This window comes from Tinamus guttatus, unplaced genomic scaffold (assembly GCF_059628265.1).
Source record: "Tinamus guttatus ecotype Peru unplaced genomic scaffold, ASM5962826v1 Tinamus_guttatus_pri_ptg000208l, whole genome shotgun sequence".
NCBI classification, from domain to species: domain Eukaryota; kingdom Metazoa; phylum Chordata; class Aves; order Tinamiformes; family Tinamidae; genus Tinamus; species Tinamus guttatus.
Window position 1 is genome coordinate 1466657 of NW_028288742.1, and position 15976 is coordinate 1482632.

General features: G+C 35.5%; 1 protein-coding gene across 2 annotated transcripts in view; it reads right to left on the bottom strand.

Moving 5' to 3' along the window:
- AKT3 (AKT serine/threonine kinase 3) overlaps positions 1 to 15976 on the bottom strand; it is a 142355-nt gene that overhangs the window by 32828 nt on the left and 93551 nt on the right. For both annotated transcript variants that reach the window (XM_088524160.1, XM_088524159.1), the window contains exons 7-10: positions 12396 to 12461; positions 11183 to 11251; positions 3892 to 4014; positions 1611 to 1739 (exon numbers count right to left, since the gene is read on the bottom strand). In XM_088524160.1, the coding sequence (XP_088380286.1) occupies positions 1611 to 1739; positions 3892 to 4014; positions 11183 to 11251; positions 12396 to 12461 (387 nt within the window). The remainder of the gene's footprint in view (positions 1 to 1610; positions 1740 to 3891; positions 4015 to 11182; positions 11252 to 12395; positions 12462 to 15976) is intronic.

Genomic DNA, 15976 nt, shown 5'->3' on the forward strand with positions numbered 1-15976 from the left:
TAGAACAACTGATGACTTACCAAACAGCTGTAATGAACAAACACACTTTACCAAACAAAATCATTCTGGTACTCCAAACCTGTCACCTCAAAGCGTAAGTGCTCAGACTTTTCCTCACTGCTGAAAGAATTAAGGAAGACAGAACCAGACGGATGAAGGGAAATGTAGTGTCTCCTAAGAATAATGATTCTTTCTTTATAGCATGAGAAAAAGAATTTATCAAAAGATCTTGTTAGGATCTAAAATAGTTTAACTGTAAGTGCCATATTAAACTCATAAACCATGAACAGCTTCAATTTCTTCCCAGACTGGAATATTAAGGAGACTTCAAAATTGCTTTAAGAAATTTAGAAATTTAATTCTCAAACCTGATCATCCTAACTTATTGAGCACCAGCCAACAGCATCCAGAGGGTGATGTGTACCAGTCAGTTTCCTTGACACCCCTTAATTGCAAGGTTCTGAATCAGGTATCAAAGGCAATCTAAAACAGCTTGTTGAGACAGGGTCCAGGACTTGATGCTGCTACTCAGGATACAGTGTTTGCAGAATGAGCAGGGCAAACAGCCAGACTGAATCAGTGCCTCTCTGACTCCCTCCTTAAATCTAAGGCACATTTTTCTTCAAAGAGATATGAAATAGAGGCTTTGAGGTGGTACTAAGTTACTGCTAGAAGATGTTTCTCAAAAAAAGGTGGGATTGAAAGACCTTGTCAAGCCTTTAAGTTGCCTAAAATGTCTATCACGTGCGTACATCAGATATGTAGCAGCGTTCCTTGAATGAAGGCCATAATAGAAATAATGATTTATACAGGGTAATGCCAAATGTTGACGCCTCTTTTTTTTCAGTAGGCATGAGAGCTGACAGCACTTATACTGGAGCACTGGGGTAACTCGAGTCTCCTCGGCAGATCTTAAGAGTAGCCACACAGTAGCTATGAAGGTAATCAAAGCAAGGCCCTTGTGTCCATCTTTTTGGCAACACTTGAAAAGAATGATGTTTAGTGCTGTAAGTGGTGGCTAGTGATAAATGTAAGGTGGCCTGTTCTGCAATGTGACCCAAGCACTCTGGGAAACAGTTCTTGATATATGCCTCAATCACGTCTGGGGTTGATACATTTTTAGTGGAAATATCTAAAATTTCAACTTCTGTTTTGGATAAAATCAATCAAGCTTAGTAACTTCCTGTTCACTCTTTCCTCCTCTGAGGCTGCCTAGCACTAGCTATGTCACTCAGTTAAATAGATTCATATGTTCCAAGTGATGAGGGAGGTGGAAGATTTCTGAAGAAATTTCTGAAATTATGCTGAAGAAAAAATTGGAACATAAAAGTTTCAATGAAAGGCAACAAGCATGTAAAGGAAAATGCATGTTAAAGGCCATTATGAAGGTTAAGAACCACAGCATCAATATGGGTACAGACTATCACTAAAACAAAAGTCTAGTAGCATATACAATTCTGAATAAAAATTAGGTAGTATTAGTGACAAAATTAATCAGTCAGTTCTTTGATGAATTATTATGAACAGTTTCCATCACACAAATATAGTCCACAATTACATGAAAAATAAACATTTTATGCTGTATTGCAAGAATATATTCTAAATCATACCTCAGGCGCCAGGTATTCTGGAGTACCACAGAACGTTTTCATAGTTGCTGCATCTGTGATCCCTTCTTTGCAAAGTCCAAAATCTGTAATTTTTATGTGTCCATCTTTATCCAACATTAGATTTTCTAACTGTGCATTGGGGAAAAAAATGTTCCCTTAGTATTTCTTAAAAAGAAAGGCTGATGCATCATATTATTTATTTTTTAAGTCAGGAGGTTATGGCTTACAATGCAACATAATTAGCCTATAACTTACAACAGCATTTAACAGCATTTACTGTTATACCATTTAAATATTTACTTAATATTATTTTACAATTTATAGTAGTAAATCATAGCTCAATGAAAGCATGGCCTTTCAATTTGAAGTTTAATTTGTTTTGTGCCTTTTTCACAGAAAGTAAGCAAAAGTCACTTTCTAAATAGTCTCAAGACATAATTATACAACTCAAGACTATGGTCATGATTATTATTCAGTAAGACTTCATACGTTTCCTCTGTTCATACATGATCTTCATTTATGAAGATAAATTTAACTTACTGTACTGCCATTCAACATTTAATATACAGCCTTTAAAAATATCATTCTTCGGAACCAAATCCTTAAAATATTTGCCTCTTCCACAATCTTTTGAAGAACAGAGACAAAAGTGGGAAAAGAGAGTCTACAACTGAAGAAAAAATACTAGATAAATTCCTCCTTTTGTACTTGCAAAAACTGTAATTCCTATATCTCTTGAATAGTACTACTTGTAGGCATACTTCTGGATGTTTTATATTGCTTTTTAAATACATTTTCTTTGCTTTAAAATGTGAAAGTAGAATATAACCCCTTAGGAAATTTTTAAGGAACAGGAATGAAAACTATTGCAGTAATAACTGAGGATTACTCAAACACATGGCTAACATCAAAGCTTTTGAATAGGCTATTAGCAATAATTTTAATATAGATACAAAAAAGTAGAAGTAGAAAACCGAGTAGAACATACTTCTGTACAACCTCAACAAAGAAGCATTGTTATGCTTCTATTTATTTTAAGGTATATACTAAAAATGCCAACCAAAGACAATGATATCCTAGTCTTCATAAGCGTGCATAAAGCCAGTAGTAGTTCAAAGGTATTTTCCCTTTGAGTGAAATAGCTTCATAAAAGAAGATATAGGTAGGTGACATGTAATGGATGATTTATAAAGTAAAATACCTCTTTCCTTATTACTTGGAATTTAAATTTAATTTCTTGATCACACAATTTCATTTTTTTCCAAAATGTCACAGTATGCCATGTTATTACAACAGATTCTGCTATAATCAGTTAAACCAGTACTTGGAGTTTTGTTCGTTTCCCTGAGCAAAACTTGCCTTCAACTGCTCTTTTCTCTTCTGTTTCTCTAATAGAAGTACATAAATGAACTGGAGTAGTGAATATGTGTAACTGAAAAACATAATCTGTCAAACAAAGAATTAAAGACTTTTTATAGGAATAAAAAAGAATTCTATTCCCTGTTGCCTCATGGAAATAGAGGTTCTTTCCATATAAGTTAAGTTGAAAAGGGGCATTTTCCATGGAATTCCCTTCTCAAACACAGAGTATCTGCAATACACTATATGTAAGGAACTTCAGGCAACGGAGGAAGTAAGCAGCACATCTTACGCAAAAGCAAAGAAAAAAAAAAAAAGACAATCAGACAAAAATGTTCTTTCTTCTTTTCTTCCCATTCTGTGATGAACCACAATCTAGCATTATGTATCTTTCCTTTTACACAAGAGGAAACAATTTTAAAATTAGGTTGAAATTCTACTTGTAGTGTTTTAAACTGTTTTAGAAGTTCATACAAGAACATACTACTTTTGTGACGTAAGCAGAATACAGTCATATTTTACAGTCATATTTTCCCACTTCTCAATCTCCTTGAGTTATGGACAAAATAAATTTGAGATTCTTGTGGAAATCTAATTTAAGTTATAACTTCATATATATATGTGAAGAAAAGGATCAGAAATTTATATATCTCCCTCAGATGGTATCATTTGGGTGATTAGAGTATGGCATCTCTCCTTTTAATCAAGTTAAAGTCAAGGAACGTATCCCTCTATAGATCACTGTATCAAAGTGGCTCCTCCAGTATCTCCTAGAACTTTACACTGAACACCGAGTTTTTTCCCCATTAGTTCTGAATAGTGTAACTTTATAATTACTTTGTGTGTGTCCCAACAGTATCTACAAAAACAAAAATTTGATTACTTTTTTTCTTTTTCCTTTTCCTTTTTTTTTTTTTTTTACCTTGAGATCACGGTACACAATCTTCCCAGAATGCAGATAGTCCAAAGCAGAGACAATTTCTGCACCATAGAAGCGTGTGCGGTCCTCTGAGAACACCCGCTCTCTCGACAAATGGAAAAACAGCTGCAGGGTAAACAGCAGGGACAGGATTGTAATAATTACTGATTTAGTGGGGGAAATTAACACAAACATAAAACACCTCTCATCACCATATTGTGATGATAGATAGTATACTCTCAGTGGACACTCAGCACTCTTAGACAGCAGCTGGCTTATCTTTTCCAGGTTTCCAAAGGGAGAAAGCGAGCTGTTAAATCAGCGTTTTAATCAATATACCAATCTTGTTTAAGGCATTCTGCTTGCTACTCATTTAACCTTTGGTTACCAGAGGAAATAAAAAAATTATGCAGCCGCATCATTCTGTTCTTCTCCCTCTACCACTTCCTCACATTTTTATTTTAAGCCATTGAGAAGTATCACTAGAATACCGAGGCAGTGGTTCTGCCTCAAGTTTTTACTAATTAGTAACTTCTCTTTGAAATGGATAACAAAAAAAGAAATCTAAGGAATTTAGTTCTTACACAGACTTAAATAGAACGGGTGAATTTGCCTTTTACAAAAAAACACCTAAATCATAATCCAAACCCATCGCAGTCATTAGAAAAAGCAAACAGACAACTCTTTAGGGGTTATAAAAACAAATCTATATACTGTTATTCCTATGTTATTTTGATACATTGTTACATTTCTTTTCATCTCTTCAAAACTTGATAATTATCACAGTATATTAGGAGACACTTCTTAAACTGAAAAGTATTAGTCATTAACTCTTGCCAATAAGTTCAGCTGCAATGGAAACATGTAAGCTGAAGCTCAAGTTCTGTAACGTTACCAACTCCAAAATAATTTTCAGGGCCTGGAACAACCAAGAAAAGTAAACTTTAGCTATTTAATGCAGTTTCCTTTTCTGTGTTAAGAAAGCTTGGGAAGTCTTTAAACAAAGATTATTAAGTATATTTCTGTATTCTGCATAAAACCAAATGGACCTCCTCCCTTACAGCTTTGAGCTAGGATGTTTCTGTTTCAAGTACAAGAACTAATGATCAGAAAATAGGTTCATTCATAAATTACATACAAACAAGGAAATCCATAATAACAATGTATATTTTTCAATTTCACTCCTAAAAATATCAAGTAGTTGAGAAATCCAAAACCATAGGCTACATACAAAAGAAAGAAGCATTTAGTCTGTCATTACCACACTGCATTGGTTGGAAGTTTACACTGCTAACATGGCACCGAACAGCTTAAGAATTACTTCATTATTTTCAGTGTGTGAATTTCTCAAAATATAATTATGCAGCCCTTCAAACATTAAAAGTCACAAACATTAAAAGTTCTTCCCTGACAGGCACATTTCAAGGAAAAAAAAAGCGGGGGGGAGAAAAGTTTACTGCTTTCTTTTCAGCCTAACAAATCCAAGTCTTCTGACTGCCTATATTTGTATAGGCAAAGACATCATGGTAAACTGTGCAACTGTAGTTTAACATACATTAGATTTCAAGAGAATGCTTCATTTTTATCCATCACACCTGCACGGCTTGTTCAGCCTCTTCTTGGAAGCTCAGAGTTCCTGTGTAGGGCTGGAATTCCTGCATGACCAAGTATCAGTATTTTGTAGGCATTTCCATTGATTCTGCTGCTCCTTTCCCTCCTTAACAGCCAATCTCTGATTAGGTCATCACACCTACCTGGAATCAACTGTAGTGTGTACAGGCTGCCCCAAGGCTTAACTGTCAGCATAAATTAAAGACACATACCATCTAAGCATGGAAGAACCTGCTTTTTTACATATTTCCCTCACAAATGAAGGGAAGGCAAAATAATAAGGACCTTTTTGACAAGATCATGCCTCAGAAAGAATGACTCAAACGAGGCAGTTTAAGAAGGCCCTCAATGTCAATGTGGGCCTTCCAGAGCAAGGAGGGGAGTTATTCTCCCTGAGCACTCTCCCCATTTGAGCTGCTGGAATTGCTACTTGGCAGGGGAATGGACCACTAAGGATGCCCCAAGCAGACACCTCTAGTTGGGAATCAGAGCCCTGGCAAAAGTTTTAGACATACACAGGTTGTGGCATCCTTTTTCGCAAGCCAGATTTCTGATTAACCACTTGTGTAACAGTAGGGACCTGAGACCTTACTCATCTGCACAGTGGAGCAGGCAGCAAGTCACATAGCAAGTACAAACTGCTTTGGGAACAAGAAAAACACTGCAAGCTTTACATCACAGTCATTTGGTAGAAACATTGCTCACATTGCTACAGAACTTAGCGGAATTATTATCAAACCACATATGCTAGTTTTGAGTGAAAAATGTATTGAGATACAAATTCATGTTAAAATTCAAACACTCTAATATATGCTAAAGATGCTAAAAGCAAACTTAAAAATTGTAATAAAAATTAACTTTGTGAAACTACAGCAAATTTCTTTCCAATTCCAGGAGAAATTTTCATCAGCTAATTATTTATTTGGTTTTCTATTTTGGAATGATTATGCCAGTAGGCTGCTTTTACAACTGTAGCAAAAAGTATTTTTTTAGTATTTAGTATTTAACTAGGGAACAAAAAGAAGAAACCTGACGGAAAGTTAGCAGAAAAACTTCATATATTTGCATCACTCCGTGATTTACTGATATTAAATATGAGAAGAATTCACTTGAATTGCAATAGAAATAAATTTGGCACACTGTGTGCATAACTTTTTTAATGGTATACATTCATTGTAACATCCAAATACATGTAAGTAAGCATATGACAGTGCCATAGTTATGGAGAGGACTGTACCTATAAATTTGCTGGTAAATCTTCCTTTAAAAACTGTACAGCAGTGTTGCCATGATATTTTTCTAATAAGAAGTTTTAATGGAAAAAAATTAACAAATAAAAACAGAGATAACTATAAGAGTATGTTCAACTGCAGAGCCAAGCATACACACTGCCAAGCATGTAAAAGATCCAACCTTATATGCATCAGCAGATGCATATAGTACCTGCAGATGTTAGGGAGACGATCAGCGAGCTGATACTCCCGCTGTCACGTAAGGGGTTTGCTCAGCTCCGCAGTTAAACTCACTTTATGTTTGACCGCTGGTTTGATTCGTTTGCAGTAACAGAGTGAGTGCATGCTCACTTGACGTAGCAACCGGGAACTTGTTAATCATTTGATTACCACTTCAGACTTTACACCACTTCTAGAAAAATTCTTACCCAATAGAGGGACCTCATTTTGAACTGTTAAGAATTTTAGGAGAAGGAATATACTCTCCTTTATATAGAGTTTAAGAAATGAAAACAGGACACATTCCAAAGAAAATAGTGAAGTTTACAACAATTCAGGGTTTTTTTTCATTAGATACATTGTAAATCCTCTGTATTTTTTTTTTCTAGACACTATTAGTACTTGTTCAATTACAGCAAACCATTTGGTTCTTTCTTGTCTAATGAACTGAAATAGGAGCTGTGGAAAAATAAAGCCAAGTAGAAAGAAATTCAGAGTTCTGCTGTGGAGAAACCATCTGAATAAATTTTAGAGTCTAATTTTATTATGCAGATAATTACCAATTAAATCTTGTAATGGGAGTACAGAATTTGGAATTATCCTGAAAGTGCAAAACACAGAGATTAATCAACTTATTAATCAACTTAATCAATGTATTCTACAGAGTAATGTATGTAATAAATTTCTCTCTTGAAGCTTTTAAACCTTTATTGCAAAATACTGGAAATTAAAAATGAGAAACATATACTCCTGAAGTAGTGCCCTAACAAAGAGCCATTCTTAGAATACCATTTTTATATGACAATTCATACCATTCTGTGCAGCCTAGGATTTTGGGGAACATTGTAGTATATTATTAACTTGCTGTATTTGCATAGTAATCCAGATTATACAGATTATAAAAGGAAAAAATGGACAAATCAATATTTGCAGGAAGGACATCAATATGGCTTTTTACTTTTTCTTAAATTGTTAGTAGAACAGGGACAGCAAAAAATGAAGGTAAAGGAAGTATTTGGGTTTTTTTACTTTGTGCTTGTCTGTAAGTACTGTTAGCTTTGTTATTTGAAAATATTTACATGAGTATTCTATGTTTTGAAGCAAAACAAAGAATACAGTTTATCATGTAAAATTGCAGATATTTGTTTACCACACACTGATAAAATATGCTATTTCAAAATCTTGAAAACAGAAATAGGTCATCTCAACTAAGCCATATTTCTTTTTTAAATAAAAATGAAATCTCAGCGTTTTGATCTTCCTTCACTGTAGCTTTTCCAGGATCACAAAGCTATGGAGAAGCAAACAGAGTGTTAGAAGTAACCTCCTAGCTCTGTCTTGACCATAGTTTATAGTATCTGAATTATTCAATTTTTTAAGCCTTAGAGATCCATAGCCATTGCTAAACAGGTCATTTGGAGTCCAACAGCTACACTAAAATAAAGAAAAAGGAAGCTTTCAGCCCACAACAAAGATTTCAAGATTGGGTCCTTTACGAGAAAAGTAACTGTTAAAGTTGTCAGTATAAAAAAAACACACTCCATATTTCTGTGCCTGAGTAATTTGTTTGAGGGGGGAAAAAAAGATGCCAAAAAAAATCTCTAACGCTTTACTTTTATATATTTAGCTACAGAAAATGTTTTTTTAAAAGGAAGTCAAAATAAAACTAGGTAGCTAAATAATTTGTACACAGTACAAAAGCATAACCATGGATCAGTAGAACAGGCATTATAACATGCTCATTTAATAACTGAGTAATACGAAGTTACATAAATAAAGGGCAATGGAAGGTGCTATAATTCTGGTCGGATATTAAATTAAACAGCGATCTAGCTGTTCCCTGCTAGAGGATTCTTGCTCAGTACCATTTTAACAGAGTTTCTTCTCCTTCAGAATGTAATTCAGTGACCTTCTCTTTTATTGTTCTTTTTTTTTTATTTTCTGCCTAACCACAATAAGAGGAACTGAGGACTCCTAGTACTGATCAGAGCTCTTATTACCGCAGTAGGGCGGAAGGCTAAACTGTGGAGTTCCTTGGCTTTCATCTGGGTCAGAGTCAAGAATACTAATAGAAATTTCAAAAAGAACTCCTTCACTTGGAAGACTGAGTACTGTGCTCCTGGAAGACATAAAATCCATGAACGTTTCCAAGCAATTGACTCAGGCACAATTGCTTAACTAAAAAGAAAACTTCAACCCAAAAGAATTTTAAACAGAAGCACAAATGCTTCTGTTTAAGGATAGTATAGCTCTGAAGAACCTGTATCAGGATGATATTGCTACAGTCAATTTCTTACTATGAGCATAGAATTAAATGAGTTTTCAACACCTTCACCACTAAGAAACTATTGCAAGGAAAAAAAACCTCATTCAACTCATAGTACACAGTGGAGAGAAACAGGAAAAGGGAATAGCCTGTGTGCAGTACCAGGAGGTCTGCGGACCCACAGCTCAAGTGCTAACTAAATTTAGAGCGTCTTATTTTGAAGTGCTTTCTGAATTAACAAGAATGCTTTAACAAATAGAAAGTCCTTTGAATTTCTCCGCAACCCACTCTCAATGGAGTGCACTAAAATCATTCCAAGGCCAATGGACAAAAGCAGGCTGCCAAGAAGAAACCCACGATGCAAGACGTAAGCAGCAGTTGCCACAAAGGAGCACCACTCAACACAGAGAAATAAAAGATTCAGGCCTGATCAAAACCCAGCATCAGAATATCCTCAGTAGCACGAAAGATGTTGAAAATCCTCCTGGTGGGCTCTGTTCCGCATTCTGGTAGCACAGAAAAATATCTTCCAGAGACAGGCATTCAAATGACAGGCTGATGTTAAAAACACACTTTGAAAATGCAAATTCTAATTTTATTGCATGCAACAATATCTTATGCAGAGTAAACTATGCAGAATGTATTAGTCTGCAAGGAATTGTCTTCAAAAATCACTGTAAGTAGCACTGGCTTAGTATCAGTGAGATAAATTTCACAGAATTGCACATAAGCACAGAATGGTTGAGGTTGGAAGGGACCTCTAAAGATCATCTAGTCAACCCCACTGCTCCAGCAGGGACACCTAAAGCACGTGGCACAGGGTGGGAAATTAATCCTACCTAACTAAGCTAAGTGTTCAATGGAAGGCTGTTATCCCACTGCCACAGAGGGAGATTTCCTATCAAGTCAGAATGATTCACTGCCTTTCCTGTCCAGAACATGGTTTACACAGACTGAGGTAAACAAGACACACTCCCCTATGAAAACCCTATAGCACCACGCTTGGCGGCAAGGGATGAGTTAGAACGTAAATGGGCCTTGAGGCGGGCCCGGAAAATGCCAGAGTCGTGAATGCAAGACAGGCATTGTCAGGGCTCTCAGGCACTTGGTTAAAGCTTTGATGTAGGAAATGTCAGCAAAAAGGATAATAAAGAACACGACACCAGGATGCAGCGATTCCTGAATTAAGAATTACCAAAAAGCCAGGGCAAACACTCAGACCATTCCTGTCACAATGTAGCATACAGCACACAAAGCAAGGAATTTCCCCCAGTTCATGCTGTAACGAGACGCGGTCTGGACGGCAAACTCCTTTCAAATGATAGATAAACGCCTTCTTAGACAGTATTTTTTTTTTTTATTTGCACTTGACTAGCATCCTTTTTCATATTCTATTTTTCAGTGAACAGTTAAAGACAGCACATGCTTAAATCAAAGACACCATAAAAAGATTTGAACTTCAGTTTAAATTTCCAGAGTGCCGACCAAGTGGTGGAGACAGATATAATGAAAAGTAGGAACCTTCTACTCTCTCTCCTGGTTTTTACAATGGCTATAGCAAAGAATGGAAATTTCGCATTGAAACAAAATTCAGATTAATAAATGCTGTTTTGCCTGTTTTCACTAGATTATAACCACTTTGTACACGAGCATGGTACAGTATGCTTGAAGAAAAAACAATTAGAAAAAAATCTTTAGCTCTGAAAATATTTCTCTTTCATTAAATTATTTTTCAAAATGTTTTCATTTTTCAAAAATGGAAAGTGCTTTTGACAGTACAGTTATTAAACACATCTATGTATTTTTCTCCTTGAAATAATCAATCACAAAAATTTGTAAAAGAATAACAACAACAAAACAACTTCAAAGATGCTAGAGAGAGAAGTAACACACAAAAACAATATTCTTCAAAATATTTCCTAGTAACTTTACTGCTACAAGTGTAGAATGTCTTTTTTTAACTTACCTCTCCTCCATTAACATATTCCATCACAAAACACAAACGATCCTTTGTCTGGAAGGAATATTTCAAGGACTTGCAGAGAAAACAGCAAAACCAAATCAATTATCATCATGAATTAACCTCATTTCTTAACTGTAATAAACAACTTTATCCTGTTAGACAAACAGTTCTGACTTCCTGGAAGTTCTTGTCACTCTCAATTACTCTGACTGAAGTTTGAGAAGAAATAACATAAAATTACCCACATTTTGCTCATTTCTGCAAAGCGACCATTAATATGTAAACTGCATGCTTAGTATAAAAATTGTGAAATTGCTACTAAAATACACAATTCGATACTGCATTTCTGTCTTACTCCCAGGTGTACCAGATATCCTTACTCATTATTTTAATATTTTATGACATCCACATCCACAATGTCCATGTGGAGATCAATTACTACATCACCTTCTTTCTCTCTCCTGTAAAATCTTAGAAGTCATCTTCATATCTGGCCTGCTTTCACTTCCAAACCAAGGACTCTCTATTGTAAAGTACTACACAATGTTACCGATGCATACTTTTAAAATTATAATATAAAACATTATCTTAATTAAAATTTGTAATGTATCAAAGTTTACCTAACAGCTTGGAAAAAATGATACTGCTGAAAACCTACTGATGCAGATTTCGTCTCAAGAGATGAAATGAAGTAGAACTACATTTAACAAAATCATAAGGAGACACATGACTTTAAAAAGTACATCTTTAAAATATTTTCAGTATAAAATCTTAATAAAGACACAGATATTGAAGCAATAGTGTATAAGTTTTGTATCACCATGCATTTCTTATGCACAATAGCTGTTACTCAATTCTTACTATTTCTTTGTTAAAAAAAAAAAACTTCAACTGTGCAAAATCCCTAACTTATTAAAAAAATAGGACTCATATACAAAAAAGTTACAAAAAATTACACAGCAGTTATATTCCATAATTAGACAGCTCTGTTTTTAGGACAGTTAAGCTTTACAAAATAACTACAAACTTTATTTCAAAATGCACTCTTAAATACATATTATAAAGTGTACCATAAACACAAGATATTTATTGATTGTTTACAGACTGTGATGAGAAAGATTTCAACATTTGTCTATAAAATATAGTCATAATGGAATATCAATCATGTTGAAAATTGCCTGTTACAGTGTACTTCAAATTAATTCCTAATACTTACTGTTAAAAATGGGTGTCTGGTGTTTTTCAGTACTCTGCTTTCTGTAAGAGTATGAGCTACTTCATCCTAAGAAATAAAGAATACAAGAAGTAGGTCTGAATTAAGATATAAAGTTGCATTTGATTAGTTATGATGATTGTGTTACAATTATCATTAATGTAGTATTATTGAATTATAAATTCAATACTTCAAAAAAGAGGAACTCTCTAGATTTGTGAAATGAATGAACCTGTTCCCTTTAGCAAAACATGAAAAGGAACAAAAAGCTCAAGTATTTCTGTTTTGAAAAAAAAGAGGCTTTAAAGCTTTTTATTATTTCCAAAACAATTTAGTCAAAAGTGCAGTCTCAAGATGACCTACACTCCTTCTTGGAGATTGAGACCTTGCCTAGGGAGCCAGGCTGCAGAACTCCCTTTCACATTTTCAACTAAATATTAGAAGCTGGGCAATTTAGTGAGGAATAGTGCTTCTCTCCTGTGGTTGAATCGATATGATGGGGGACCACGGCGAGTCCCAGGCCAAAGGGAGGAAAACTCATTCCATCCTTCTCACACTGATGGCTGCTGATGCAGGTTTTGGACCTGTGTGGGTTTCCTGGCAGCTTCCCTCTCAGTGACAGGGTGCCCTGTGCCTCAGCTCCCGAGGGGGCCTAGTGTGACTCAAATGGTAACATTCATCTTATATAAGGAAATATATTTAGACAGAATAAATAATACTAATATAACATTGCTGAATGGCACATGCCTATCAGTCCATGATATGAAGAGAAGGTATTATTAAACTACAAAGTAAACACAGATGTCTTGAGTTTTAAATTACACTTTAAAAATTGTCAAAATAGGAAGTTAAAAAATAACAGCAGTAATTAGCAGTAATAAATTATGATGCCATTTAGCTGAGCAGCAGTACAACACTGAGTGTATACAACTACACACTGGATGAAAAGCAAAAAAAAAAACAAAAACAAAAACCCCTAGTTCAATGAGAAATGTCTAGATTTCCCAGTATATTTTTAGAAGCTTTTCATATAAAGAATGGTGATATGAAGTAACTTTCTTAGCTGAATCCACCTAGGGGGGAGGAATGTAAATTTACTGCTTTTACTGCGGCGTATGAAAATACGCAGAGGATTTTCTCTCTCTCCATGCCGTCAGCACACAGCTATTTCTCCTGGAAGTTTTTTTGACAGGCCAGATGAGCAGGCGCCCATGGGCGGAAGGAAGCGGAGGAGGGAGCGCTGAGGAGCCGCTGCGATCGGAAACGGGTCCTGCCGGGCACCGAGGGCGGCAGCGGGAGCTCCAGCGGGAGGGCGCAGGCCGCGCAGAGCCATCTCCTCTCCCCTACTGCTGCTTCTCATGCCAGGCCCCGGCCTGGGAGGGAGCTGCTCATCCCCTTGGCAGCCTCTGCGCCCTCAGCCTGCGCCTTGCAGCCCTCCAGCTAGGCTGCCTTCCCCAGGACACATTCTGGATGGCGTCCTCAAACGGGGCAGGAAAATGAGAGTGGTAGGGAAGAGCATCGGAAAAAAGCCTGAGCTCCACGGCACCAGGAAAAAAATGTTTCTAGCCTGATAAAAATAAATCTTAACACAACACTAACACAACACACTTTATTCTTAGATGTTTTTTTCTATTCCATTAACTTCACAGAACTTTTCAACGCTTCCCCAGAGCTTAAATATCTGGGTTTGTTCACATCCCAAGTAACCTCAGGTACCACTGGTATTTTCTATCAGTCAAATAACAGTTCATTTCCATTCTGCTATTGAAAAGAGAGGGAATCAAAAATCCTGAATCACTAAGAGGAGGAAGGCAAGATAGAGCGCTGTGTTAAAGTGCTTTTTTATTCTGAAAACTGGAGCTGCTGAGTCTTCACCCAACAAAAATCCCCAAGGCCACCAGGTTTCAAGAAAAAGAGCCACAATAAATTACAAAATGTACCTTTGTTACTTAGGGAGTTACCGAAAATGTACAAAGTTTAACATTCATATAACAAGACCAAATAAACTACTTCAGCTTCGATTGGAATGAGTTTATAACACTCTGTAACACACAGTGGCTTCACGGAAACAACTTTTAACAGACATGCCACCTATTTTTATTCTGCTCTTCAGTGATCTAATTTAGTCTAGACAACATCTCCAACTGCTGATGTAGAAAAAGTTCATGCTCAGATTCAGGATGCAGGTCAAACAAAAAAGTAAGGAGATAGGTGCAATATTTGTAAACTCACTATATTTTATAATGCCCAAAATTAAGATAAATAAATAAATAGAAAATACAAGTTAGATGAATGTTGGCTCAGTTTATGGAAATGTTAACTCCAAAAGCTTCCACTATATGTTAATGACCTGAAGGCAGAATTACAAACTTACCTATGAGAAACTTGCTAAAATGCACATGCATGGCATTGTACTGTATCATTTTAGAGACTTTTTACACCATGGTAATTGTTACTGTAATTCTTTTTCACTTCTACTTTTAAAATATGATACAATTTTCCTTATCACTAAAGCACATGTTGAGGATTAATTAATCTTTTCCACTAGTTTTACTTTAGGGCACTTTCTGTTTTTTAATTTTCAAAAACAAAACATTGATTTGCTACTGACCATCTTGCGTTTAATTAAGACAGAATGTGACAATACTGACTGTTTTTAGAAATCTCATTCTTCAGCAGTTATCAGTTGAATAAATCTTGAGTTTATATAAACTTCTACTATCTCCACCAGCAAAACAGGGATGCTATTATTTCTCCACACGAATCGTGAAGTTTATATAAGAATTAAGTAGAAAAAGCAACACTTAAATTCACATGCTGGAATTAGATGCATTACTTTTTTTACTAGGAGTGCCATTAAAATCTAATCATTTTCACAGATACAAGGTTTGTTTATAACCTCAGAGGTCCACCAAGCTAGGACATAAGAAGCTGGCAATGGCTAGTGTTTCTGGCATTGTCCCGAAGTTTGTAATATTGGTAGCACTTTCCTGACCAGTGAAATTTTAGTCTGTATTGAAAATTTAGGATCAATAGATTTAGTCTGAACTGGACAGATGCTATACAACCTTCTATATACAGCTCCCAAGCACCACTTTCCCACCTCCCATTACAAACAGACTCTCTAGTGAGTATTGTATCACAATATAAGCTGAGCTGGTGCTGCAGATCTAATCTATCTGAGACATGATTGTCAGAACAGTTCTTCAGAGTTGTTATTTACAGTTCTTAGGTCAAGGACAGACATAAACATGTAGGCTGCACAAGTCCTCTGTTTGAAAAACATGAAGGATATTTTAAAATTATATATATATATATATATATAAAATACATGACAGTTGCTATTCACATTCAGTTTTCAGAAATATTGGTATTGCTAGTCCCAATTCAAAAATCTCTTTATTGAATCTCGTAATTTTAAATGCATCACGATGACAGAGAATGTAGATGTTTTGCTTTCAATTTCTTCTGTGCAAATGGGATTTGGAAGTTCAGAACTGCAGGAACAAAGCTCAGCATAAATGATAAAGTTTAATTTACATAAAATTGTGATGATGCTTAAGAGTTAATAATGATAACCTAAC